General features: G+C 38.0%; 4 protein-coding genes, 1 non-coding gene and 1 pseudogene across 5 annotated transcripts; 3 read left to right on the forward strand and 3 right to left on the reverse strand.

The window, feature by feature from the left end:
- The first annotated feature begins 1,693 nt into the window (after positions 1-1,693).
- Positions 1,694-6,291, forward strand: LOC125214419 (sulfate transporter 1.3-like). Its single transcript, XM_048115442.1, has 11 exons — positions 1,694-1,948; positions 2,047-2,126; positions 3,347-3,717; positions 3,791-3,998; positions 4,078-4,258; positions 4,414-4,479; positions 4,566-4,796; positions 5,014-5,618; positions 5,728-5,801; positions 5,887-5,963; positions 6,038-6,291. Exons 3-11 carry the CDS (start codon positions 3,357-3,359, stop codon positions 6,173-6,175), a joined length of 1,941 nt encoding a protein of 646 aa, XP_047971399.1. The 5' UTR covers positions 1,694-1,948; positions 2,047-2,126; positions 3,347-3,356; the 3' UTR covers positions 6,176-6,291.
- Positions 6,292-8,279: 1,988 nt separating this feature from the next.
- On the forward strand, positions 8,280-10,891 carry LOC125209203 (annotated as a pseudogene).
- A 1,346-nt stretch (positions 10,892-12,237) lies between these two features.
- On the reverse strand, positions 12,238-13,683 carry LOC125211669 (non-specific lipid transfer protein GPI-anchored 11). Its single transcript, XM_048111563.1, has 3 exons — positions 13,257-13,683; positions 12,907-12,927; positions 12,238-12,595 (listed from the first exon to the last, which is right to left on the reverse strand). The coding sequence occupies exons 1-3, from the start codon at positions 13,597-13,599 to the stop codon at positions 12,420-12,422; spliced, it is 540 nt and encodes a 179-aa protein (XP_047967520.1). The 5' UTR covers positions 13,600-13,683; the 3' UTR covers positions 12,238-12,419.
- A 2,442-nt stretch (positions 13,684-16,125) lies between these two features.
- LOC125211668 (3-hydroxyacyl-[acyl-carrier-protein] dehydratase FabZ-like) lies at positions 16,126-19,975 on the reverse strand. The gene is made up of 4 exons (XM_048111562.1): positions 19,550-19,975; positions 19,404-19,464; positions 19,177-19,321; positions 16,126-16,605 (listed from the first exon to the last, which is right to left on the reverse strand). The coding sequence occupies exons 1-4, from the start codon at positions 19,740-19,742 to the stop codon at positions 16,354-16,356; spliced, it is 651 nt and encodes a 216-aa protein (XP_047967519.1). The 5' UTR covers positions 19,743-19,975; the 3' UTR covers positions 16,126-16,353.
- Positions 19,976-22,172: 2,197 nt separating this feature from the next.
- Positions 22,173-24,657, forward strand: LOC125216569 (probable inactive receptor kinase At2g26730). The gene is made up of 2 exons (XM_048118321.1): positions 22,173-23,641; positions 23,772-24,657. The coding sequence occupies exons 1-2, from the start codon at positions 22,402-22,404 to the stop codon at positions 24,443-24,445; spliced, it is 1,914 nt and encodes a 637-aa protein (XP_047974278.1). The 5' UTR covers positions 22,173-22,401; the 3' UTR covers positions 24,446-24,657.
- A 2,331-nt stretch (positions 24,658-26,988) lies between these two features.
- TRNAE-UUC lies at positions 26,989-27,060 on the reverse strand. The gene has a single exon. It is a non-coding gene; the product is annotated as a tRNA-Glu (tRNA).
- Between the last annotated feature and the right edge of the window lie 189 nt (positions 27,061-27,249).

Below are 27,249 nucleotides of genomic sequence, written 5' to 3' on the forward strand. Positions count from 1 at the left end.
TTAATCAAGATATTTTTTCAATACAGTTTTTATATAGGCCATTATGAAAGGAAAACATAAAATAGATGTTTAATTATTATAATGAGGAGAAGATAAAGGAACGTGATCAAATGAAAACTCTAAATATTGTATAAACTCAAAACTATAATCTGGATCATTGAAAAATATCAACAGATCACAAAAAAGCATCAATAGGAAAATGTCAACAGAATTTCAACGATAGTCAATGATTAATGTTGTGTTGTATTGTGTTGACATTAAAATTTTGAAATTTGACACTGTGTTGATATTATATTGAAATTGTGTTGAAGCTGTGTTGAGGAGTTTTGAGTTTGTACAATAATAAGTATGCATTTTATTACTACCCGTATACATGTGGCTACTTATAAGAATGTTAGCACAATCTGAATCCGATTGGCTAACCCGATTAACATGGAACTATGATTGAATGATTCCTAGATTGGCGGGTTAAGCGAGTCAGTCCAACAGGGTGGCCCGTTGGGCTGCAAAAATGAGATGTTGTTACTTGTTTTACATTTTCTTACTCTCTCCGTCCCACAAAGATAGTCCCACTTTGACCCGGCACGGACTTTAAGAAATGTAATTAAAAGTAAGTTGAAAAAGTTAGTAGAGCGTGGATCCTATTTTTATATATTAGTTTTATAATAAAGTGTGAGTAGGAATGAGTTAGTGGAGAATAAGGTCATCTACTAAAAATGGTAAAAAGTGAAATGAGACAAACTTTGTGGGACGGACGAAAATAGAAAAATGGGACAATCTTTGTAGGACGGAGGGAGTATTTTCTTATTGTGCGAGTATGATGTTTTTTTCATATTCCTTTTCATTTTTCATTTTTTATTTTTCATTTTTTATTTTTTGCTATACATATATGAAGCAAATTTAATCACGATGTAGATGTGTTTATATGTATTTATTATGAAATTTGAATCTATAAAATTGAAAAGTATATAAGATAATTTCAATCAATAGTTTTTAGCTCATATTGATTCATTGGGCTAGTCCAAAACCAGAAACTTTAAGACTAAGTGTTAAAAATTTTAATCCGATAAAATTGTAACTTGACTAGCCAGTATTCAGAGTAGCGCCGACATAAAATTCGATAGACGAGTCCATTACAAGTACAACCCTAGAGGTACCCAAAAAAAAGATAATCTTATCATGTCCATTTAAAAATGTCACAATAGGTACATCTATTGTTACATTCTTAAGTGTCTTAATAAGCATTTCTGTATTGTGGCACTTCAAAATAGGTAAGTGGAGTACTAAATTTATTGCGACATTTAATACTCATGTCATTTCTCATTAAACCATAAACAGGTGCTTCATTTGATAGATGATACATCCTCTAGTTATTAGTACTATTCCTATTACTCTATTTATTAGTACTATTCCTATTGTGATTAATCTTCATTCTGTTGATTAATATGTGGATAATAATGATGTGATTTGAACCCTAATCACCTGTAGCGTTTTGTCTTCTATTGTACTAGAATAATTATTCTTAGTAACAAAATTTTAAAAGGGATGCGGCAAAATTCGCCAAAGACAAAAATATGACTCCAAAAACATTATTTTCAACAATACTAGAGAAAATAAAATTTAAAAAAAATTAGATATAGCATTAAATGCAGCGAAGAAAATGAAGCTCTTATATATATACCCTTCTTCTTCTTCTCTCTCTCCATAACTCATCTCCCCTTTTCTCTCTCAGAAGTGAGAACATACAGTCGAAAACTGACGTGTTTGGTTATCTTGATCAATCAATTTGCTTCATCTCCACCATCAAGTTGACCTTCTCCACACTCTACAACTGTGTTCATAACTCAATTTCCAGATTAAATAATTATTTACATATTATTAAATCTGTGATTGTTTTCAACGCTTTCTTGTTCATTGAATCTGGACGGAATTCCGCCTCTCCTCTCAGGTTTTCTCCCTCTCTCTCTCTCTTTGCTTTGGTCGGTTATTCAATATACAAGTGTGTGTGTGTATTATCTGTACTTATAATTTTTCAACTTGTTTTAGTTTCTTGAAGACGTGATGAGGATGTGTTGCAATGCAATTTGCCAACTGCTGCCTTAAGTCACATCAACTCTAAATTTAAGGTCAGATTTATGTTTGAATTTTTCCTACATGCTTCCATAAAAAAATACTCCTGTAATCATCGATTAGATATTTTTAGTGCCGGAAAAAATTGAATGATCAGTATCGAGGGAGAGAGAGAGAGAGTAGAAAATGTAAGAAAGAAGGATAATAAATGTACCACGTCAAATATGAGGTTTTTATGTGGACATTCTAAAATGATAAAATGAAATTAGTTTTTAAAAAAAATTGATATATTGATGAAATTAGTTTGTTGACCAGTGTGCTGTAACGTAATATCGACGACTCCACAATTATTGTTTTATTTTTCAATTTGTGATGTAATTTAGTTTATAATTTATCCATTAGAGTTCAATAATTCCATGAGTTTATAGTTATTTTCTTGTGGTTAATCTCCATTTTCGAGTTGAATATAACTATTTGGACTGAACAAGGAGTACTACAAAATGAGGTATATAATTTTCTTAATTATTACTACGGAGTAATACATAAGCTAATATTATGAAACTAAAAACTCTTCCCGGCTGGTGCAACCAAATTTATTTGTTGTTCAAAAAGTCTTTTAATTCCTTTACCAAAATAATAAAAAAAACTCTAATGTAACAGTACAATCATTTATATATGATCAGCTCTTGCTTACATGATTACATCACAACTTTTTTAGAAATAAACTAACAATAGAATTTTAGCTTCTTTTTTCCTCTTAATTTATTATACATGCGGTGATTTAAAAGTATGTTTTGTTTTTGTGTACGTTCAAAATCAAATATCTCAGAATTCGAGTAGATATTTTCCTTAGTGTTCATTTTTTTCCTTTTAAAGCTACTCTTATGATCTTATCATGTTATGCATAAAATATAGTTGACTAATTCTGTAAATGAATATTAAATATATGGAGGAATATTAAGATATTCCTTTCTACTTATTGAGGAACATGAAGAGCCAAAATCCCTGTTCGATAAGCTGTGCGCGGAAAAGCGTGTGAAGCTATCTAACGCTTTTCATTCAGTTGAATAGAGGCCATTTTTTGAGTAAGATTCACCAAATAGAGTTAATGAGCAAGGCAGTGTCATCTCCCAAAGTCAACTGAATTATTTTGATAAAAAATCCTCAGCTTATCTAGTTCTTGAATAACTTGAATCATTGCCGATTAAAAAATCAGGTTATAAACCGATTGGTGAATAGTATAAAAAGCATAGTATCCTCGTATCATTTTCCTCAGTTAAGGAAGGATGAGTCGCATCGGAGATGAAGCAGGCGACATTGCGAGCGCCGCCTCCTCCCGCCGCCACGAGCATTACGTGCACAAGGTGGGGAAGCCGCCGAAGCAGCGGTTGGTGGACGAGATAAGCCACACCTTCAAAGAGACATTCTTCCACGACGACCCTCTCCGCCCGTTCAAGGACCAGCCCAAGTCCAAGATGCTCTTGCTCGGGGCCCAGGCCGTTTTCCCTATCCTCGAATGGGGCCGCCGCTACAAGCTCAGCATGCTTAAAGGCGACATCATCGCCGGCCTCACCATCGCCAGTCTCTGCATCCCTCAGGATATCGGATACGCCAAGCTGGCTAATTTGGATCCTCAGTATGGCCTGTGTAAGTGTTTGATTGGTTTTGAATGTGAATATGCAAGTGTTTTATTGGTTTTGTTTGATGGGGTGATATGCAGATAGCAGCTTTGTTCCGCCGTTGATTTACGCCATGATGGGGAGCTCCAGGGATATAGCGATTGGCCCGGTGGCGGTGGTGTCTCTCCTGCTCGGGAGTATGCTTCGAGCAGAGATCGACCCCAAGTTGCATAAGGATGACTACGAGCGCCTTGCCTTTACCGCTACCTTTTTCGCTGGAATTACTCAGTTTGTTCTTGGTTTCTTCAGGTAACTGAGTCGAGTCGTTTGATAAGAAAGATGAGATAATGAAAAATATGACTAAAACATACATTTTGTTTGAATGAAGGCTGGGATTCTTGATCGACTTTCTATCGCATGCTGCGATTGTGGGGTTTATGGGGGGCGCGGCCATCACCATCAGCCTTCAGCAGCTCAAGGGTTTGCTCGGTATAAAGTCCGCCCGCTTCACCAAGAAAACCGACATTGTATCTGTCATGCGCTCCGTCTGGACTAATGCAAATCATGGGGTAATCATATATATATGTGTGTGTGTAGCGAGTGGTTCAATTGAGAACTATTTAAAATATATCAGTTGGAAGCACGAAACATGATATGTTGTGTGTGGATGCATGTTTATATCTTGTTCTAATTACTAATGAATGTAATTTGTGTTTGATTCCAGTGGAACTGGCAGACCATTGTGATAGGGGTTTCATTCTTGGCCTTTCTACTCACTGCCAAGTTTATTGTAAGAACCAACCACTTCTTTCAGTCTCATTGTCATTGCTGTCATCATCGTACTCGCTATAATGAATTGTTTGTTTTGTTTATCAGGGAAAGAAGAAGAGGAAACTCTTCTGGGTTCCGGCGATAGCTCCCTTGATCTCAGTCGTCCTCTCCACCTTCTTCGTATTCATCACTCATGCAGAAGATGATGGAGTCGAAATTGTACGACACATCGAGAAAGGCATAAACCCTAGCTCCCTCCACCGAATCTTCTTCTCCGGAACCTACCTTGCGAAAGGATTCAAGATTGGCGCAGTCGCAGGACTTGTCGCACTAACTGTAAGCAAACATAAATCTCACACCACCACCTAGACCTTGTAAGCAATTGAAACTAAAAATAAAAACATACTATAACTATCTCGTATCAGTGTAAAGAGAAAACTGAAACAACTGTATAAGTCTCGTGGGCCTCTCCTATCACCAATTGGCTTTAGGATTGAACCCTACTATGGATTTCTATCATGCCTAGCTAATCGGATTTGATTAATGCAAACAGGAAGCTGTGGCGATCGGGAGGACATTCGCGGCCATGAAGGACTACCACTTGGACGGGAACAAGGAAATGGTGGCGTTAGGATCGATGAACATCATTGGATCGATGACGTCTTGCTATGTGGCGACAGGGTCGTTCTCGCGGTCAGCTGTGAACTACATGGCTGGATGCAAGACCGCCATGTCGAACATAGTGATGTCAATGGTGGTGCTGCTGACTCTGTTCCTGATCACTCCTCTGTTCAAGTACACCCCCAATGCCATCTTGGCCTCCATCATTATCTCGGCCGTCGTTGGCCTCTTGGACTATGAAGCCATGCTCCTCATATGGAAGATCGACAAGTTCGATTTCGTTGCCTGTATGGGAGCTTTCTTTGGGGTGGTCTTCATCGGCGTTGAGATGGGGCTTCTCATTGCGGTCGCCATTTCCTTGGCTAAAATCCTGCTTCAAGTCACTCGGCCGCGTATTGCTATTCTTGGGAAAGTCCCCAGAACTTCAGTTTACCGGAACATCCAGCAGTATCCTGAGGCTACTAAGATTTCTGGTCTTGTTATTGTCCGTGTCGACTCCGCCATCTACTTCTCCAACTCCAATTACGTTCGGGAAAGGTAACTTGCTCAGTTGTAGCAGTACTCTGTATACTTTTTTTGGATAGGCAAATGAATATAAATTTAAATGTCGAGATGGTGACAGAAGATGTGATTTACTATTTTATAGGATATTGAGGATTCTGGAGGATGAGGAGGAAATAGAAAAGCAGAAGATACATCATTTGATCATTGATATGTCACGTAAGAATCGTATAAATATCATACAATAACACTCCAAATTAATGTATCTTAGTTAAGAGATTGTTGTTGTTGTTGTTGTTTTCAGCTGTGACAGATATAGACACAAGTGGGATTCATTCCATGGAAGATCTTCACAAGGCTCTGAAAAAGAGAGATATTGAGGTGAGTGAAGTCATATAGTAGTATTTTTAATTATTACTACTAGTAACTAAGCAATATATATTTGGTTGTTGCAGCTTGTGTTAGCAAATCCGGGGCAGGCAGTGCTGGACAAGCTGCACGCGTCCGACTTTGCTGAGGCAGTCGGAGACGAGAGGATCTTCCTCGGCGTGGCGGATGCTATCTCCACTTTGGTTCCCAAAATGCAGCCTTGAGAGATCACATTTGAGGTGTGTGTGTTTGTGTTATTTTGAGGAGTGTATGTGTACACATCTTTGTTGTGTTTCATGATGATTGTGAGTTTGTAACAAAAGCATTTTTTTTTTCTCTATTTGTTCATATTGTTGGTTCCGTGATATTATACCATTAACAAAATCTCAATTAGGGTGGAAGATGCACAATAATCCTAATGTACACACATTTTCACACCCACAATACATACAATTCACACCCACAAATTCATACACACAAAATTCACACACTAAATACACCGTTCACACATTATTATAAGTCTATTAAAGGATTAGATTATCGTAATTAGTAAATCTTCACATCGCTCGTTACTGTTCCCCTCTCCAATTAAGTCTTCTTCTTCGCAGTACGGAAGACAAACAAATTCAATTTCCAATCCCTATTAAATTCAGATATTAGCACAAATTAAATAAAATCTTGTAACTAATCCAAATAGTTTTAAATTATTGTTAGAAATGAAAGTTAGGGAAATTCTTAATAAAGTTTGACCTAAATTCATATCTCATTCAAATACTCCCAATAGCATAAGTAATTTCAACTAATCAATTTAACAAGGATAGCAACTCCCCAAAATTTTATTATCAGTCTTTCCGGTCAATAAATTTAGTCGACCTTCAAAGTTTCTATTATTAATTTATCACTACTCTTGATTCTATGATTTCTATCCACCCTAGCCAAACAATACGTTAAGCGAAATAAAATAAATTAACCTACGTGAGAGAATTGCTTCGATTGAACCCTTAATTTTGAGTTTATCAGATGTTAGAGACAAAGAAACAACTGAATTCGATTTGACAAACATGAAGAGTTAATGTGCTCTCTAGAATTCTCCTCCAATGATGGTTAGAAAAGAATGGTGTGTGAATGAGAAAGAGGAACGATGATAATAGAGTACTATATTTTATTCTTTCTTTTTGTACCATTTCTACTAACCTAACATACAAATATTTCAACCCAATCTGCATAAATTAATTATTTTCTTAATATCTAATTAATTATCTACTAAATAATTTAACTAAAATCAAACGCATACTTTAATGATTCAATTTACGATATTACTACTACTATGTAATCTCCTTGAATTTCTAACAAATATAGTTTCAATAATTCACGAGGTTTAATAATTTCGCGTTATTTAAAATTTCAAATTTTTGGGGCATTACCGGGTCACCATTGAGGTGTGTTAATTTCACATCTTTGTTTTATTTCATAATTGTATTTCTTCATATTGTTGGCTCCGTGATATTGTCCCATTAACGAATTGTTACTTGGGTTCATTGCACAACATTAGATTAATTTGTCAAAAAAATAAGCACAATTGCATTTGCAATGACTTTATATTTCAATAACATAGAAAACGCCGATCAAGAAAAATGGAACAAAGAGACACATCTACGTACGCTAATTTTGGGGTATTGAGAGGATAGATAGAAAGCCATACCCTTTTCAGATATTCCACCTGTCACCAATAAAAAGTAGTATCCCACTGACTGATGTGTATTTAAAAATTAGTTGACTTTCCAAAAGAAAATCGGAGACTAAATGTATTAGAATGTATCTCCAAGAATAAATAGGTGAAATATAAAGTTTACTTACTAAAAATAATAAAAATAAAATAAAACATTCTTTAAGACTATAAAATATGATACTACATTTAATGTAGACTAGACAAAAACATTATTTTCAACTATACTACTATTACCATAGAAATTTTATTTAAAAAAAATTAGTGTAAAAAATTCATATTGCATTAAATGCAGCGAAGCTGTTTTATATACTCCTACTATACTTTGTTTGTGTGTGTTTTCGCTTCATATCCTGTCTACATTCAGCGCGCTGACGTGATTTCTTCATTGACTTAGTTGACCATTTCTTGACTCTCTACTACCCTGAAAACAGGCGACCTTCCTAATTATCCTAACTCAGATTTTCCATCAACGTTCATTGAATCCGGACGGAATCCCGCCTCTCCGATATACTATGTCTGATGTCTCTATATATATACTGTTCTTTTTTTGTGAAATTTGTGAGTGCAGAATGAGTCGCATTGGAGATGAATCCGCAGAAATGGCGTCTTCCCGTTTCGTGCACAAGGTGGGGAGGCCGCCGAAGCAACGGTTGGTGGACGAGATAAGGCACACCTTGAAGGAGACATTCTTCCACGATGAATGACCCTTTTCGGCCATTCAAGGAGCAGCGCAAGTCCAAGAAGCTCTTGCTCGGCGTCCAAGGCGCTGAATGGGGCCGCCGCTACAGCTTTGGAATGTTGAAAGGAGATGTCATCGGCGGCCTCACTATTGCCAGCCTCTGCATCCCTCAGGATATCGGCTACGCCAAGCTGGCTAGTCTTGATCCTCAGTATGGATTGAGCAAGTCAATCTGAATATGCAAGTGTTGTTGCTTGGTTTTGATAACATATATATGCAGACAGCAGCTTTGTCCCTCCATTGATTTACGCGGTGGTGTCGGGAGTATGCTTCGAGAGGAGATTGACCCCAGGTTGCATAAGGATGACTACGAGCGCCTTGCCTTCACCGCCACCTTCTTCGCTGGTGTCACTCAGTTTCTACTTGGCTTCTTCAGGTAACTAGCTAGCTACAAGGTTCCTTTTATAATGAAAAATAGGAGTATTTGATGACGACGATAGAATGTAGGTTGGGATTCTTGATCGATTTTCTGTCGCATGCGGCAATAGTGGGGTTCATGGGGGGAGCTGCCATCACTATCGGCCTACAACAGCTCAAGGGTTTTCTCGGTATAAAGACCGCCCGCTTCACCCAAAATACCGATATTGTTTCTGTCATGCGTTCCGTGTGGACTAACGCTGGTCATGGGGTAATCATATACTTATGTATGCAGTCCACTATACTAGTTTTTAATTGATTATGCAAGTACTATATATCTTTGATTCACACACTAATTACTTATGAATATAATGTGTGTTTGCTTGATTCCAGTGGAACTGGCAGACTATTGTGATAGGAGCTTCATTCTTGGCCTTTCTACTCACTGCCAAGTTTATTGTAAGAACCAGCAACAAGTGGAGTACTCCTCCTAGCTATTTCATTTTGTAGTGGTAGTCTAATGATCAATTGTTGGTTGGTATGGTCAGGGGAAGAAGAGGAAGAATCTTTTTTGGGTTCCGGCAATAGCTCCTTTGATCTCCGTCGTCCTCTCCACCTTCTTCGTATTCATCACTCACGCGGATGAAAGAGGAGTTGAAATCGTACGACACATCGAGAAGGGCATCAACCCTCCTTCCCTCGATAGAATATTCTTCTCCGGAACCTACCTTGCCAAAGGCTTCAACATTGGCGCCATCACCGGCCTTGTCGCACTAACCGTAAGCAAACATAAATCTTAATCTCACCACCACTGGCTAATCGAATTTGGTTAATGGAGACAGGAAGCTGTGGCGATCGGGAGGACATTTGCAGCCATGAAAGACTACCACTTGGACGGGAACAAGGAAATGGTGGCGTTAGGATCGATGAACATCATTGGATCAATGACATCTTGCTATGTGGCGACAGGGTCGTTCTCGCGGTCAGCTGTGAACTACATGGCCGGGTGCAAGACCGCCATGTCAAACATAGTGATGTCGTGTGTGGTGCTGCTGACTCTGTTCTTGATCACTCCTCTCTTCAAGTACACCCCCAATGCCATCTTGGCCTCCATCATCATATCGGCTGTGGTTGGCCTCTTGGACTACGAGGCCATGATACTCATATGGAAGATCGACAAGTTCGACTTTGTTGCCTGTATGGGAGCTTTCTTTGGGGTTGTCTTCATTGGCGTCGAGATGGGCCTTCTCATCGCGGTCGCCATTTCCTTGGCTAAAATCCTTCTCCAAGTCACCCGCCCGAGGATTGCTCTTCCATGGAGAGTGCCAAGAACCTCTGTTTACCGCAACATCCAGCAGTATCCGGAGGCTACTAAGGTGTCCGGTCTTGTTATTGTCCGTGTCGACTCTGCCATCTACTTCTCCAACTCCAATTACGTTCGGGAAAGGTAACTAGCTCAGAAATTACTAATCTATCGCTAGGCCAACTCACACAGACAATTCGCTTTATACTTTATTAGTAGGGATGGTGACAGAAGATGTGATTATTTTATAGGATATTGAGGATTCTGGAGGATGAGGAGGAAATAGAAAAGCAAAAGATCCATCACTTGATCATAGATATGTCACGTAAGAATCGTATTAATATCATACAATAACACTCCAAATTAATGTATCTTGGTTGAGAGATTCTTGTTGTTGTTGTTTTCAGCTGTGACAGATATAGACACGAGTGGGATTCATTCCATGGAAGATCTTCACAAGGCTCTGAAAAAGAGAGATATTGAGGTAAGTGAAGTCATATTTTTGTGACATGCCACAGCCTAATAAAGATTAGTAACTAATTTAATAGTACTATATGGATGTTTGGTTGTTGCAGCTTGTGTTGGCGAATCCGGGCCAGGCTGTGCTGGACAAGCTGCACGCCTCCGCCTTTGCTGAGGTGGTCGGAGACGAGAGGATCTTCCTCACAGTTGCCGATGCTATCTCTACTTTGGTTCCCAAAATGCAGCCTTGAGAGAGAGACAGAGACTGAGAGTGTGTGTGTAACACATCTTTGTTGTATTTCATGATTTTTTTTTTCATCTTTATGATCTCACATTGTTGGTTCCGTGCTATTATACCATCAAATTTTTTTTACTCCACTTGTTTTCTCTATTTGTCCATTGTTCAATTAACTAAGACTCACACTACATACACACACATGTAAAAATCAAATGGTTTTACAGAATCTAAAATGTTGGGGGATATAGCTAAAACGTATGTATTCATTATGTTTGCACTTAAAAATTGAAATCTATTGGACAATAAATCTAGTCATTCAAAGTTTCTATTTTTAATTTATCACTCCTCCAAATTTTTGATCTAGCGAAATTAAATAAATTCAACAATGTTCAAGATGAGAAATATATTGGTACTTTCCACTTAATTCACCAAGGTGAGGAATTCCTTCAATTTAACCATTAATTTCGACATTATCAGATGCTAGAGACAGATACAACTAAATTCTTACCTTAATTTCTCTAACATGAAGTTAATTTATGTGTATACCCAACTTTGTTCTGTTTCATGATTGTGATTTTGTAACTATAGTGTTTGTACCATTAACAAAAGGTTACTTGGATTCGTTGCATAACTTTAAACTTGTGCTTGTATTAAACCATATTACAAAAAAATTAAACGATTTCATCTTTTCTTTGTCATAAATAAACACATTGGCAAAGAACTCAATAACTCTTCACATCACTTTCGATTTGTTTTCCCTCAACTAAGTCTTCTAGTACATGCCTAGACCCAATATTTCAACGAGCAAGAAGCGTTTGTTTAGATAATATTGTTGTAAATAATTGTACATTAAAAACGTATACATTGAAAACATAAAAAAACAAAGACAATAAACAAAGGAACAATGGGGCAGTCTACACTAATTTTGGGATATTGAAATAGATGGATACTGAATACCCTATAGTAATTAAGTAAGCTACATTTCTGCTGCCTGATGCCTGTAATGTTACAAAAGGGGAAATTTTCATTTAATGTTGCTAAATAAAATATTTAAATGTAACATCAATTTGCAACGCTCAAGTTTCAAAATCTTAATCAGTTGGTAGTTAATCTTACCCAATTTAGTTATAAAAGATGCACCGTACGTCTGAATTTTGAAATATGATATGCTAGAGAATCATTTAATAGTACGCTTTTATATATTGTGAGCCCCACAATATTGTAACTTTGGGCTATTTGAATAAAAGAAAAAAAAATTCAAAGCATATATTCTCATTTAATTTCACCATCAATAATGTCCTCAACTTTCATCATTTTGGATGTTTCCACTACCCACGGCAAATTCACGGCCTCATCATATTTTGCAAAGACAGCCAGTCAACCACGCAGCAATTATTAAAATTAAAACATGAAACTATGTAGTAGTAAAATAAATAATCAACAGATTCAAGAAGCAAATTGGATAAATAAATCATCATAGCATAATGCAAAATGGAACCAGAAATTTGATACAATCTCAATGTCATGAATACTAGTAAGAAATTCGGTAGAGATGAAATAAATAAATCTATATACCGAAATCTAAAGAACTAAAACACCATCCTTCTCAGCACAAAAAGTTCCCCAATCCGGCCTTGCTCTTAGAAGAGAGCTAACGACGCGGCAGCTAAGACGAGCAGGGAGACAGAGGCCGCGAGGGGGGAAGCGGCCGAGTGAGTAGAGGCTGGTGCCGGGGCAGGAGAGACTTCACTAGCACCAATGCTGCCGCGAGGGGTCTCGGCTACATTGCTAGGAGGAGCGGCCGATGGAGCCAGAGCTGCACCACAAGATTGTGCATACAATTTAACATCAAACTCAGAAACTGGTGAATCAAAAATCCCACAACAAAGTTTATGATGAGCAATAAACAATGGCCTAATTTAGGGAGTGGCATGATAAAAGACAAAAAAAACTGCACGAAATTGCCTAAAATTAAGGAGCATGTTACAATAAAATATTTGTAAAGCTTTATTTTACCAAGAATTGATAATTAATTAGTTTTTGTTGGTGGAGGTTCAGCATTAAATTATGTCAGATTTAATATGACCTAATTCACAAGGGAAATAAATTAGTGAAGAGCGAAGTTACCTGGTGCGGCACCGCTGCTTACTGCAAAATAAGAGAGGGAAACAGAAAACGATTAGTATAAACAAAATTCAGAAACTGCAAAATATTCAACAAAAAAATACTAGTGGAATAGAGAATTAGAGTAAAGTTAATTTGAGGATTTTTTTTTTAGTTGAAAGTAAAATTTTAGCAGGATATGGATGTGATTCCCCAAATCAAATCCTAAATCATTCACCATATCTCCGATTTCGTCGGATTTGAAAGGATCTACACATATCAAATAGACCTAGAACCGATTCGATTTTACGATCGAATCAAATCTGGCGGATTCGCAAAAAATCAACGGAAATAGGAAGAGATCGGAAACTTACGGCCGCAGTTGGAGACGGAGGGGGCGGAGACGTGGCAGGCGGCGGGGAGGGTCAAGGCTTTGGAGATGTTGAGCGTAACCCCCAACTGCGCGCTGTTGCGGAAGGCCTCGCAGAGGCATTCGGCGTCGGTTTTCAGCACCGTTTTCAGCCCCGAGCAGCACGTTCCCTCCGGCTTCTTCGCGGTGCTCCCTGCCGTCACGAACGTCAGGCAGTCCGCCATGTTCAGCACCAGGCTCGAGCAGTCCACCGCCGGCGCCGGCGCCGATTTCGCCGCGGAGCATGCCGCCGCTAGGAGGAAGAAGACGGTGAAGGTTGCTGCCAATGTCGACCTCATCGCTGCCATTTTTGTATGCGTGATTTCGCTGATTTGCTGTGTTGATTGTGGCTAGAGAGAGAGAATTGGGGGAGACTGAAAGAGAGAGAAAGAGTGAGTGTGAATTAATTCTGCGGGAGAGGGTTTATATAGGAAGGGGGTGGGTGGGAGGAGATGGAGGGGTGGGACACGTGGCGGATTGTTACAGATATGATTTCGGTGTTTTAAAAAGAGACGTTGGTTTTAAAATTTTGAAATGAGATAGAGAGATTAGGACTAATCATTACTATTATTCGATTTTGGGTTGATTCATGTCATTTATTTTCTTTATATGATAAAAAAACAAAATACATAATTTTTCATGTGTTATATTTTCTTTATATGATAAAAAACAAAAAATACATAATGTTTCTTAATATTTTCTCTTCTATTTTATCTCTTTAGAGTCATGCTATTCGCACCATCCATTTGAATACGATTAGATGAGAAAATAAAATATAAAAATGAATAATAATACAGGTAATTTAAGACAACTCGAAATAAAATTTGGTGCTAATAGAATTTAAGAAAATGAAAGAGTTTCATAAATTTCATGTACGAAGGAATGAATCGTGCTATTATTTCCTGATCCGAAGTCAAATTGATTCGTATAATTCTAACTCCTAAATTAAATGAGTTTTTTTTATTATTATCTTCTATTTTATTATATTTTTATTTTATTAGATTCTCTTTTTATAATTGGGTAGAAAATAAACATCTCAATTAATTTAGGATGGATTGAGGTTGAAATAATTAATACAGATATTAGTGCTAGTAATGATTTTTTTTCCCTTTAAATTAAATATTCTGCCCCTTTTTTCAAAAAAGAAAATCTGCTTTTGAGTTGGATGATTATTCAACGATTTCCACCAATAGATATTGATTTATATTTCAAATATAAGATGACACTAACATCAAGTCAAGCTTTCTTTAGATTTTCAATCATGATTATTTCAACAATTTATATCCAATATATATTGATTAAAATTGCAAATATAAGATATACTAAGTGCAAGTTATATCAAAATTTCTTAGATTTTCTAAATCTTTTATACGTATCGAACTACGCCATCCATATTGTTTTAAGCTACTTATATTTAAAACTATTATGATTTAAAAAATTAAAAGAGGATAATTAATACAATGTATTGCTATTGTTAAAGAAGTTCTTTCCCCAGATATACCGGTTTTTATTACCCGCTTTAAAATGATATAAAATGAAAAGGGCTAGAAAGTGAAAATAATTGTTAAAATGAAAAATAAAAATGATTTCTGGTCTACTATAAAAAAATCTACTTTAATAAATAATGAAGTGGAGTACTATTTATTTATTTTTTTGGTATAGATTCCTACTGATCGGTTAATTTAATTTTTAAATTTCAAAGCATATGAGTGTGCTGATTTTCATTCTCTTGTAGAAGTAAATAAACCAATCATTCAAATTAATGCAGTTATTTTTTTTTTCTTTCAAATTTATGCAATTCAGGTAGGTAATTAATGCACCAATAAAAGAATCACAAGAAAACCATTTTCTTATAAATATTGCAATCATTTTCTTATTTTTTTTTATACAGGAGTAGTACTATTTTCCACAATGCTCCTAAATTTGTGACTAAGTATAGTGAAAACTAGTGCAAGAATGCCAACTTTTAAACGTGATTCAAATCACACCAATTGTTCGATGATGATAGGTCACTTATCGGTGGAAATTTCCTTTTCTGCTTATGCTTTAGTTTTGGGGAGATGATTATCGTTTATAAATTTATAATCTAATTCTTGTGTAAAAAAAAAACTAACGATTACCACATTTTTAGTGTGATTGTAACTATAATCACACAATTTGTCAAAAATCGACCTGTAAAATATCAATTGAAATTTGTTAAAAGTTCTATCTTTAAATCATAATTCACGCAAATAATTACGTCTCTCCAAGCCGTTGTATTCAAAGCAAAAAATATTTGATAATTACGCTCGTATTCGAGTTGACTTGACATCTTGGCAATTATAGAATCAAGTACTAAAAAAATCAGGGATGGCAATTTTACAATTCAATTAATCGAACCGAATCGATCAATTAATTGAACCGAAAACAACCCTAAAGTGATAACTGCCGAAGTAACCATCGATTGAGTAAATAATTTTTTTTAAAAAAAGGAATATGATTACAACATGCATATAAGTAGCCTAGCAAAGCCCCTTTTTTGTAAAGCTAATGTATAATGTGTGTGAAGATTCGACAAAGGGTGGTGTTAATGATTTGAGAAAGTGGGATTTAATCGACTAAGCTTAAAAGCGTGAGTATGGTCAAGGGCCCTCCAAACCACGCTTTGCCACTCTACTTTCGGTGGAAACACACACCTTTTTCCCATTTGGTCAACTTATTAAAGAAATACTGTACTAGTTGAAACTTGAAATACAATTGGAATAAATTCATTATGTGGTTGGACCCAAGGGTTCTATTCCCATGATATATACTACTCAAATTCATGATATGTATTATACATCTCAAAAATTAAATTAAAAAAGTAAGCAGCTATCTACTTTTATTCAATCACCAATGTAAGTAAACATTCAAGTTCAGATTAACATGAACATTAATGTTATTAGAAGATGAAAAAGAACTAAACTTGATCCAATCTAAACCTCATAAAAATGGAGAAGAAGTTCCATGGTTGGCTAGAAAAGTAAGATTTAATAAAGTTGCAAAGAGATGAGAACACAGCATTTGCTGTTGTGGGAGATTGATTAGTCACTCCCCATAGCCATCAAGAACTCGCCCTCGCAGACCACTTCGCCACCTACGTATGCTTTCCCTTCCATCTTTGCTATCCCAAATCGCTTCTGCAGTTTCACGAGGTTCATTCTCATGACTAGCGTGTCTCCTGCAATCACCGGCTTCCTGAATCTTACTTTGTCGACTCCAGCAAAGAAGAATTTGTCGCGTGACCCTCCCACTTCTGGTTGTAGCATCACTAGCCCACCTACCTGAGCCATTGCCTGAATCCACCAGTTAACTTATACCCGTCACGTCTTGTACAGAAATAAGCATTGAATGGAAACTGAATGCACTTGCTACAGCCAACATTTTAGTTAATCTCAAGAAAGAAACCATTATCTATAATAAACAGTGGACAAGAACAAAGGAGTTGTTGGACAGGAACTTCAGAAACTATCATTTGCCTTTATACTGCCAGAAAAAGTTGTGTTTGGACAACCACTTTAAGGTACATTTTTGACAACACTGACCAAAGAAAAAGGAACTTTTTTGTCATTTACTTGCATGGTGTTCATCAATCTTTCATAACTTCAGTTCTAAATTAAATAGGTATTTGAAGGAAAGGAAAATGTTAATCACAATCTTAACTTCATTTCAAATTTAATAGTACTAAACTTTCTACAGCTTGACTGGATTGTTTTCATTTGTAAAAGATCAAGCTTTTTTCAGAGTCAATCACAATTTTTGGCATAAAACTCACTATGTTCAGGTAAATACATTATAATTAGAATACAATATGACAAAAACCCAATTTTGGAATAGTTTAACTCTTAACTCTTATAGCACAGAACAGAAACATGTGTACTAGTCTTTCCGCCATTCTAGTTCTTACAAGATAACACAACACTGCCAAATACACCCTAAGCAAAAAGTGGGAAGCTCATGTAACTTGGAGGATAATTATGTGCAGTTGACGGTGCAAGTAGCAGTTTTGGTTGTTGATAACCAGGGAGATACAGAGACCCGTGGTGTAATTAGTCTTGGAGGAACTAAACTCATAAAGATTTAGTAAAAACATATAGTAAAATGTGAGCTGGAAGATGTATCTTTTAAACTTTTGGGAAAAGTGGATAAGGATGGGGTGCCCATATTGAGAAGATGATAACCAATAAGTCTACAAAGAAACTACTCAAGACGATCAGGCGTTGAAACTCATTCCTAGAGACAAATTTGATAAAAAAAAAAACTGCTGATTGTCAGCAATAAGAATGGTCAATAGGGAAGTGATACAGAAAATAAGAAAAGATTGGTCAACAGAGAAACTAATAGGAGAGGATAGTCAATAAAAACCATGTTTCGTTCTTTTGTGGTTACTTGCTTCCTATATCTTCACCATTAGTCAAGACAATCCAAGGAAGAAAGAATAAGGCAAGAGATGCTACACCCTCATGTAAAACTTGAAGTTTGTAACAGTATTACAGTATGTTGAAGAGACAAATTACTTGACACCTACATTTCAGGTTTTACTATCCCAATAGGAGGTAGTGCTCCACCTCTGTTGATACTATGGGACCTCACAACACTAAGCATATATATTTGTCAAATAGCTGCAGCACAAGTCTAAAGATGCCACAGAGGGTAACAAGACATGCATTTCTCAATTATATATGAACATAAAGAAATGGATCATAGAACTTAAAGATCTTATTAACAACTCAGAGAATCTTTGATGAACTCACAAGAAGTCTGATGTTAACTACCTAAATCATAAACTGAAGCTCATCAATAACAATTACTCCCTCCGTCCACGATTAAAAGTCCCATTTCTAAATGACACGGGTTTTAAGAAATGTTAAGAAAAGTGGGTGGAAGAAAGTTAGTGGAATAGGGGTCCCACTTGTATATATTAATTTTAAATGATATGTGAGTGGAATGAGTTAGTGGAATGTGGGCTCTCTTTACCATTTATGGTAATTATGAACCGGGACTCTTATTCGTGGACGGACAAAAATGGAAAAACGGGACTCTTATTCGTGGACGGACAAAAATGGAAAAACGGGACTCTTATTCGTGGACGGAGGGAGTATATAGAATTGCTACTGGACACAGAGTGAAATTGACCAATTAATTGCCTAGTCTGAAGTCACTTATCTAGTAGTAACTACAGATTGCAGAGAGAGAGGGAGACACGTAACCTACATTTCTTCTTGGCAGTTAGACTAGTCAGATTACCCTTGCAGGGTAAAGTATCATGCTGACCATTTTAGAGCCACTACAACTGAACTTCGACCATTCTTCTCAAGCCACTAAAAAGTAAAAAACTTTAAACATGTAGCTTTTAGTTTTCCATCTGGTAACTTTCAAGATTCCTAAATAGATTGTACAGAATAGCAATGATCTATTACTACAGAAACTTTTTCCTGTAACATGGCAAATACAATGCCATATATCAATTGTGACAAATCACAAATGTATCAGTACTAGCAGCTTCGATTGCATCAGGATATTCATTTAACTGGAATTGGTGAAAAAAGCTATTATTATGCACATCAGCACATCTCAAAAGTTGAAATCAAGTGATTTAATATAGCATGGCTGGCTCGCATCATTAATTCTCTAAGCTCTTCAGCATTAACAGCAAATCAATATTCTATTCAACAACCAACCACCTACTACTATTATCATTTAAAACACCCTATAATTAGTATGACTCCTATGTCATGAAATTTTGCTGTTAGCATCATCAAATCATAACCTTGCAGAAACTCAAAACATGCCATAAAATCGCAAATGCCAATAAAATGGAACAGAAAAACTAGCAGCGAATGCAATAACAAAAACCAATGACACACCTCAACCATGAGCACACCCGGCATAATTGGCCTCTCAGGAAAATGGCCAGGAAAGAAATTGTCATTTATCGTCACGTTCTTGATGGCCACAGCCGACACCCCAGGATTGTATTCAATCACTCTATCCACGAGCAAAAATGGAAATCTACAAAACAAAACAGCAACAAGCATTGCAAAACAGATCGATTGAGTAAAATGTTTCCAAAATTGATCACGAATTCACGAACCGGTGAGGCAGAATTTCACGAATCTGATTGATATCCATCACCGTCGGATATGCAGGGTACTCTGTAGAGTGAGAGAGAGAGAGAGGCGAGTGAGATGCAAATAAACAATTAATTAAACGAGTATCGAAGCAATAGAGATTTCGTACTGAGCTCGATTGGGGTATCCGATGAATCGGGGGTGGAAGTGCAGGTGACGACAGAACTGCGGCGGATCTTCGTAATGTCGGATTTAAGGTGAAGGAAAGGCTGCTTGAATGGAAAAATGGTGTTGTTGGAAAGTGGAGAGGTGGAAGAGGTCTGAAGGGAGAAGAGAGATTGAGAGAAAACAGTGGACGCCATTGCTGAGAGAGGGATTGAGGTTGTGAGTTGAGAAATAAAAGGGTGTTTTTGAAATTTGAATGGATTGGAGGCGAGAAAACTGAGGTGGAAGGGAGGGGAGAATGGGTAGTTGAATTGCTCTGTTTGCGTTTTTTGTTTTCTGGCGATTTGCAGGTTGGATTTTGGGGGAATACTATTATCAGAGAGACTGATGAAAACAATGTTAGATGGTAGACTGAAGTACTCTGTAGTATAGTACTACTTCTCCACTAATAGTAATGTATTTTTAAGATGTTAATAAATACATGTATAAATGGAATTCATTGAGAGAAAAATTTCATCAACTTTTTTTGTTTGACCAGCCCATGGCGCCACAGCTCCGCCCTGTCAATTGGGCCACAATCTGTTCGTAAAATTTTTATAAATTGATACACACTAGATTTTTTTGAGAGATTAAAATAGAAATATTTTTTTTCTAAAAGGATGAAGAAATATAAAACAAATAAATAGCTGAATATATATTAATATAAAAAAATTTACACAAGTATCACCAAATTAAATAATTGTTCGTCTGAGGTTGTTCAACGTCACAAGAAATTCAAAAAATGTTTATTTAGATGAATAGAAAAAAGTTTAGAAAATAGTAGAAAATTGCTTTTGAGGAATTACTCCTAAGAACATCTCACGTCATATCTTTGAACATTAATTACGCATTTTAATACCCATACTATATCTTTTTGACGTCTATTAAGCATCTTAACACTCAGAGACAAGGCTATTAAAACGGTTAGCCGCACCTGATTTTAGAGAAAAAATCTCACCCCACTCGACCACCTGTGCCAGTACAGTTGATCCCCAATGTGGGTATTTGCATTCGATCCTTTATTTTTTATTAATTTTTTTTTACTTTTAATTCTACTTTTATTAATTATTATACATGTATGAAATTGATGGCCTAACGCGTAATGTATAATTTAAAGAGTAGGGACTTATATTTGTATGGATGACTAAAAGTTCACTTATTTTGGAACCCTCTAATGGTCTAAGTGTAAGACCATAATGCATCCCCTCAAAAGTATTTAAAGTAGTACTATAAATAAGTTATTTCTTGATTATATTGAGCCAAGTGCTACATTGGTTTCTCCCTTATTTCTCCCTTATTTCTCCCTAACTCAACATTTCATTTTTACATCATTATTTTTTATATTATTTAATTTTCCCTACAAATGTATTTAATAAATAGACTAATAATGAACAATTCATCGTTGTATTAATCATTGGAAAATATAATACAACGAGAAAAAAAAAACTACAAATAAAAAACGCAAATAAACAAAGATTTAAAAAAAAAAAAAAATCTAAGACGGAGGGGCCGGAGGGGCGTCGGGATCGAGCCCCAGCGTACTCTGCAGGTGTTGGATGCATTTCCAGAGGGCCGCCTTTTCTTCAGGGGTCCCGCCGCCGGTGAAGTACAGCGTGTACATCTGGGTCAGATTGGCGACATTGCTCGAATAAGTGGCTTTTTCTAAGTCGATGACGGATTCCGACGCGACTTCCGACGTTGCGCCCTTCCCCTTCCGCCTCCCCTTCGCCTTCTTCACTCCCTCCGGGCGCTCGTGCGGACCATCCCCACTCAAGTCGATGTGGGCCGCGCTCCCCTCGCTCTCCGAAACGCTAAGTCGCGAGCGCACCGATTTCCCGTGCAGCGCGTCGTGCATTCCCGTCCGGAATTTGGGGAGATCCTTCAGCTTATCGTAGATGTTCCAATACTTGAAGCCCTTCGTCGACAAGTACTGGCTACTATACATCCGGATGGCCTCATCTCGGACCATGTGCTCGTTCTGGCCACTCGTCATGTGAGTCATCAAGTTAGAATAAATACCGTAATGGTCTAAGTGTAAGACCATAATGCATCCCCTCAAAAGTATTTAAAGTAGTACTATAAATAAGTTATTTCTTGATTATATTGAAAGAGAAGATAATGGAAATAGGTTAGGGTAGTTGATAAGAATAGAGTCTAGTGTAAGATGGCTTATTTGAGTAAACATGCAATGAATGTATGACATATTGTTAATAGAAATCCACAATTATGCCTAGTGTATGTCACCATTCTATTAAGCTATTTGTCCCTAAACTAACCTAATTAATCAATTGTACACTATTAGTCCCTAAACTAACATAATTAATTGTACACTATAAGGTTAGACAATAGCATCAAAGGAAAAATTTAATGAAATTTTCCTACCTGTATGTGCCTACACTGAAATCAACCAACCTTTTCATTCCATCTGAATCCGTAATTGATTGAAACTAATGTAATGTGCATAACCCCCAATTGATGTATTGTAATCATCCTAGGTCACCACACTGCAATTCTATAGGCAACTAAACTGACCAAATTAATCTGTTGTCTGTCTCCATAATTTTATTACAACCATTTTATAGCATATGCTTTCCAAGTTCCAACAGCTGCCTTCCAGCACAAAACAACTTGGTGACATAAGCTAAACTGCTCACAACAAATGGACACACTTCATTGTGTTCTCAGCTCACTACCAAAATTTTCTTGTTTCCTCCTACAAATTACAAGCCCAACTGATAGCTGTCCCATACAACACAACTTATATCACTTCCAACACTTCCAAAAACCTCAATACTTCATTCCTATTCAAACTACACAATGCCCTCCTCTAATTTCACCAACTTGTTCATACTTACTGCAGCTCTTCTTGTCCTACACAAACCAGCCGCTGCTGTGGATGATGGGAGCGGCTTCCACGGATACGAGAGGGACGCCCTCTTGCACCTCAAGTCGGGGCTCAACAGCCCGTTTCTCGACAGAAATTGGACGGGCATCATGTGCTACATGGACAACGCCCCCTACTGGTATGGCGTCCAATGCCATAAAGGTCGAGTCACCGGCCTAATCTTGGACAGCATTGGCCTAACTGGAGATGTCAAGGTAGATGCACTTTCCAATCTCACCGAGCTACAAACGCTTAGCTTCAAGAACAATTCCATCACTGGGAGAGTGATGGAGTTCACACTAAATCAAAAGCTAAGAAGCATAGACCTATCAAGAAACAGATTCTATGGTGAGATCCCACCATCTCTCTTAAACCTCGATTCCCTCGAATCCCTACAGATTCAAGACAACAGCTTGACTGGTCCCATCCCAGGATTCAGCCAGTCGGGATTAACAAGATTCAACGTCTCTAACAATAAGCTTTCTGGTGAAATCCCACAAACCAAAACTCTGCAAGCAGTTGGGCTTTCTTCCTACCAAGGCAATGCAAATTTGTGTGGCCCTCCATCTTCAACACTCTGCAGTGTTAAACGGCAGAGTGTATCTGAGGCAAGTAGTGATCAAAGTTCGGGGGGACAAAGCCATGGCAACGGCCTTTTCGTGGCTGTTTTGGTGGTGGTTGATGTGCTGGTGGTGGTGATCATCCTCTTGCTCTTGTTCACGTACTACAAGAAATACAATAAGCTGAGGAAGGAGATGAAGGCGAAGGCTATCCCGGTTAAAGAAGAAGAGCACAACAGCACGATTATGGAGAGAGCAACAGAGAGGAGGATATCGGTGGGGGAAGGGGGAAATCTGGTGTTTGTGGAGAGTGATCATGGAACGACGACGTTTGATCTGGACGATCTGTTTAGAGCATCGGCTGAAGGGTTGGGGAAGGGCAATTTCGGAAACTGCTACAAGGCTATGATGGAGGTCGGGCCGACTGTGGTGGTGAAGCGTTTGAGGGATCTGAAACCGTTAAACAAAGATGAGTTTACAAGACAGATCACAGCCATGGCTGATCAAAAGCACCCTAATTTGTTGCCTCTTTTGGCCTACTTCTACTCCAAGGAGGAGAAGCTCTTCGTCTACAAATTTGCAGCTAATGGAAATCTGTTCAATCGAATCCACGGTAATACTTACTAAATAACCAATCAATCAATTAAAATCTCTCTTAATTAGACGTAGAAAGGTAGAACAACACAGATCTGCGAATTGAAAATTGATTGTAAAAATTTACCCTAATTGGAGCGATTTCACAGGTGGAAGAGGAACGAGGGAGCGAATCCCCTTCCGGTGGAGCTCGCGGCTGGCGGCGGCGCGCGGCGTGGCGCGAGCCCTAAATTACCTCCACGGAAACACGAGATCTCACACCGCCGTCCCCCACGGCAACCTGAAATCGACGAACGTCCTGATCGACGAGAGCGACGAGATCCTGGTGGCGGACTACGGCCTCACGTCGCTGATCGCGCTCCGGATGGCGGCGCAGCGGATGGTGGCGTACAAATGCCCCGAATACCTGTCGCAGAAGACCGTGTCGAAGAAGTCGGACGTGTGGAGCTACGGCTGCCTGGTGCTGGAGCTCCTGACGGGGAGAGTGCCGGCGCACTCGGCGGCGGAGGGGGTGGCCGGGGTGGACCTGTGCGGGTGGGTGCACCGCGCGGTGAGGGAGGAGTGGACGGGGGAGGTATTCGACGAGGAGATGGCGGTGCATAGGGGGGCTAACAGGGGGATGCTGAAGCTGATGCAGATCGCGCTGAAATGCTGCGATCGGACGCCGGAGAAGAGGCCGGAGATGGAGGAGGTGGCAGCGGAGGTGGAGGAGATCAAGACCGGCGGCGAATCGGAGGAGGATGATTACTCGTATTCGTCGTACGATCGATCGCTGACGGTGACGGAGACGGATGATTCATTGTCTGCAACTACGTCGGTGTGAATGGAGATTGCATGCATTTCTTCATCCCATTTCAAGCGTTAGTTAGGTTTCGACTCTCGAACCTATACTATTAAGGGCTCGTCTGGTAGTAGTGTAAATAATTAACATGGATGTATGGTTAATGGGCTTTCATGACTTCATGGGCAGAATTATATATTGTTTGGTTCAGCCCAAGCAAATTGTTAGTTGAATTGGGGTAGGCTTGAAACATAAAAGGCCCATGACTTTAATACCCTTCTTCATTTCCAAATTCCAATATCCGCTCCTCCCTCCAATTTTGCTAGGGTTTATGGTGGTAAACAAGTATTTAACTCCCGCCATACACGAATATTGTGGATTAGTTTCATTACATAGGGTTAATTATCACCAAATTCCCTCAGTTGCGCACGTTCTCGGCGACCGTCGATCAACTGAGGTCCCGCCGAGCATCGGAAACCACCGCGATAAGGTCAGTGGCTGATTCTCGATGTGTGTTTCTGTAAAATGGAAACATCAAACGGGAAGCATTATTAGACAGCAGACAACAAATTGCATCGAGCAGCAAAGTAAGCTAAATTCAATATACAACAAAAAATGAGAGCTGAAGGCAAGAAGGTAGTTTCTTGATGCAGAATTGGGAAGGAAGTGTGTGTACAAAATGTGAACTGAGTATTATGGACAACAATACTCCATTCACAATTAAAAATCAAAGACCACAAAAATCAATGTTAAGAGAAACAGAGTTCAAAATTGAATCACTGCACATATTAAGCAGATGCACCAATCGGGTAGAAATTGTTAAACAAATAATTCAGGATTGTGCATTTCATATAAACTTCCAACTATTTCTGTGATATGCACTTCAATTGTTCATTACACGCTTTTAGCTGGAAAAAAAAGGTCAAGCTTAACATTTGGTTTAAGGAAACCAAGCCTCAAATGTAATTCACATAAAACCAAGCAACTCTCTGATTATATAGGATACAGCTCGAAGCTGCGTTTTGGTTGTTCATGAAATGAGGCAATGCCCTCGTTATACTTTGAAACAAGTAGAGTGCGAATTTTGAAAATTAGCACCAAGCCTCAAACACAATGCCACCATGTCAAAAATGCAAAATTTTCACAAATTTTTTTCCCCCAATTCGCCCAAATCAATCACAGCATGCACCGACAAAATCGGAGTTTCTAAACCAAATTACCAAAATAGAATCGAAGAAGAACCCATAAAACGCCGAAAATCGATCCCTAAAACCATATGAAATTGACAATGAAAAAAAAATGAGACATTTGAATCGGAGTTTACCCGGAATTTGGTCAGCTGCTCAACGAAAAATTGGACCTCCAACAGTAACAATTTGAAGATTTCAGAGAGTAAATTCGAACAATTGCTACATTTTCAGCTAAATCCTGAAATGTCTGTCACTTATACCAGCTCCACACCCTGTTGGAGTTGACACACCATCGCTAATAGTTGTAGATGTAGGTGGGAAACCCGCTTGGAGTATATCGGGTCGCTCGAAAAGTTTGCTTGCTACCAAACGCCGGAAACAAAGTGAGGAGGAGGGTGTTTCGAGTTGTTTCGGGCATACCAGTCGAGCCCTAAAAGTTTTACTAGTTGAGAAAAAATTTAAAATTCAAAATTTTCAAACTGTCAGAGACACTGACACTCTCATATTTGCTTATTCTATTAGGGCATCCATAACCCCGTCCCAAATCCAAGCTCCAAGTCCCCTCCACGTCATCATTCCCCTAAATTTGAGTCTCAGACCATAACTCCATTAACCCCGCAGGCTACAACTCGGGCCACAACTATTATTGTTGCACTATTCACAACTACAACCTATTTTACTCGTAAAATAGAATACGTTGAACAATTAAAATACGAAAAATTCATTTTTAATTCAAAAATAATAAATTATAAACTAAAAATTAAAAACATTGAACAAAATAAGAAAATCAAAATGAGAGCTCCACCTTCAAATTTCCAACATATAAGTATAAATTATATAAACTAAAAAATAAAAATGAGAGAACCAAAATAGTCTCCACTTCCCAATAAAAATAAAAAAAATTAAAATAGAATCCACTTCCCAAAATAAATTAAAATGCACGTTTCTCGCCCTCTCCCTTTCCCTCTTCTTCGTCTTCTTCATTCTTCCATTATTCCTCAAAAGCTAAAAAAATCAGAAAAGAGAAAAAAAAAAAAAAAAAAAAAAAAAAAAAAAAAAAAAAAAAAAAAAAAAAAAAAAAAAAGAGAGAGAGAGAGAATGGGGTTTGGGGCACTGCCCGGGAGGCTCGAACGCATGGCAACGCCAGACCGTGGGTGCGGACTGCGTCCTCGGGACGGTCCCAGGACGCAAATCTCCTCCGTTTAACGCACAGCCCGGGCCGGGACTCTGCTCATTGCGGCCCGTCCCCACAGTTCGCGTTCCAGTTCGCTCCCCCGTATTAGCGATTGCAAGTGTATGATTTTGTAAATTTATATGTTACCAAAAGTTATACGGATGGATTTAAGAAAATTTTATGACAAGTATAGAAATTTATTTTATTTGGGAAAATAAAAATTCCGTTGCCGGGAATCGAACCCGGGTCTCCTGGGTGAAAGCCAGATATCCTAACCGCTGGACGACAACGGATTATATGTTACGTTATGAACTACTAAAACTTGACAGTTAAAATGTTGAGGATTGGATATTGAAAGTTGGCTTCTTATGGCTTGGCAAAAAAATAAGCATTTATTGGGTTCATTATCGTTAAAAGTTGGTTAACGAGTAATCATCAATTAATAACTCGACGTTTCCCTGCTACAGAAATTACACAATCGA

The sequence above is a fragment of the Salvia hispanica genome, chromosome 3 (genome assembly GCF_023119035.1).
Source record: "Salvia hispanica cultivar TCC Black 2014 chromosome 3, UniMelb_Shisp_WGS_1.0, whole genome shotgun sequence".
NCBI classification, from domain to species: domain Eukaryota; kingdom Viridiplantae; phylum Streptophyta; class Magnoliopsida; order Lamiales; family Lamiaceae; genus Salvia; species Salvia hispanica.

Coding starts and splice junctions, on each gene's coding strand:
- LOC125214419 (XM_048115442.1), top strand. CDS start 3,357: ATGAGTCGCATCGGAGATGAAGCAGGCGACATTGCGAGCGCCGCCTCC. Junction 3,999..4,077: donor TTTGTTCTTGGTTTCTTCAG/GTAACTGAGTCG, acceptor GTTTGAATGAAG/GCTGGGATTCTTGATCGACT. Junction 5,619..5,727: donor TCCAATTACGTTCGGGAAAG/GTAACTTGCTCA, acceptor ACTATTTTATAG/GATATTGAGGATTCTGGAGG.
- LOC125211669 (XM_048111563.1), bottom strand. CDS start 13,599: ATGGCAGCGATGAGGTCGACATTGGCAGCAACCTTCACCGTCTTCTTC. Junction 12,928..13,256: donor CTCCGTCTCCAACTGCGGCC/GTAAGTTTCCGA, acceptor CTTATTTTGCAG/TAAGCAGCGGTGCCGCACCA. Junction 12,596..12,906: donor AAGCAGCGGTGCCGCACCAG/GTAACTTCGCTC, acceptor CTTGTGGTGCAG/CTCTGGCTCCATCGGCCGCT.
- LOC125211668 (XM_048111562.1), bottom strand. CDS start 19,742: ATGGCGTCCACTGTTTTCTCTCAATCTCTCTTCTCCCTTCAGACCTCT. Junction 19,322..19,403: donor CGTGAAATTCTGCCTCACCG/GTTCGTGAATTC, acceptor TTTGTTTTGTAG/ATTTCCATTTTTGCTCGTGG. Junction 16,606..19,176: donor CGGGTGTGCTCATGGTTGAG/GTGTGTCATTGG, acceptor TGGTGGATTCAG/GCAATGGCTCAGGTAGGTGG.
- LOC125216569 (XM_048118321.1), top strand. CDS start 22,402: ATGCCCTCCTCTAATTTCACCAACTTGTTCATACTTACTGCAGCTCTT. Junction 23,642..23,771: donor TCTGTTCAATCGAATCCACG/GTAATACTTACT, acceptor GCGATTTCACAG/GTGGAAGAGGAACGAGGGAG.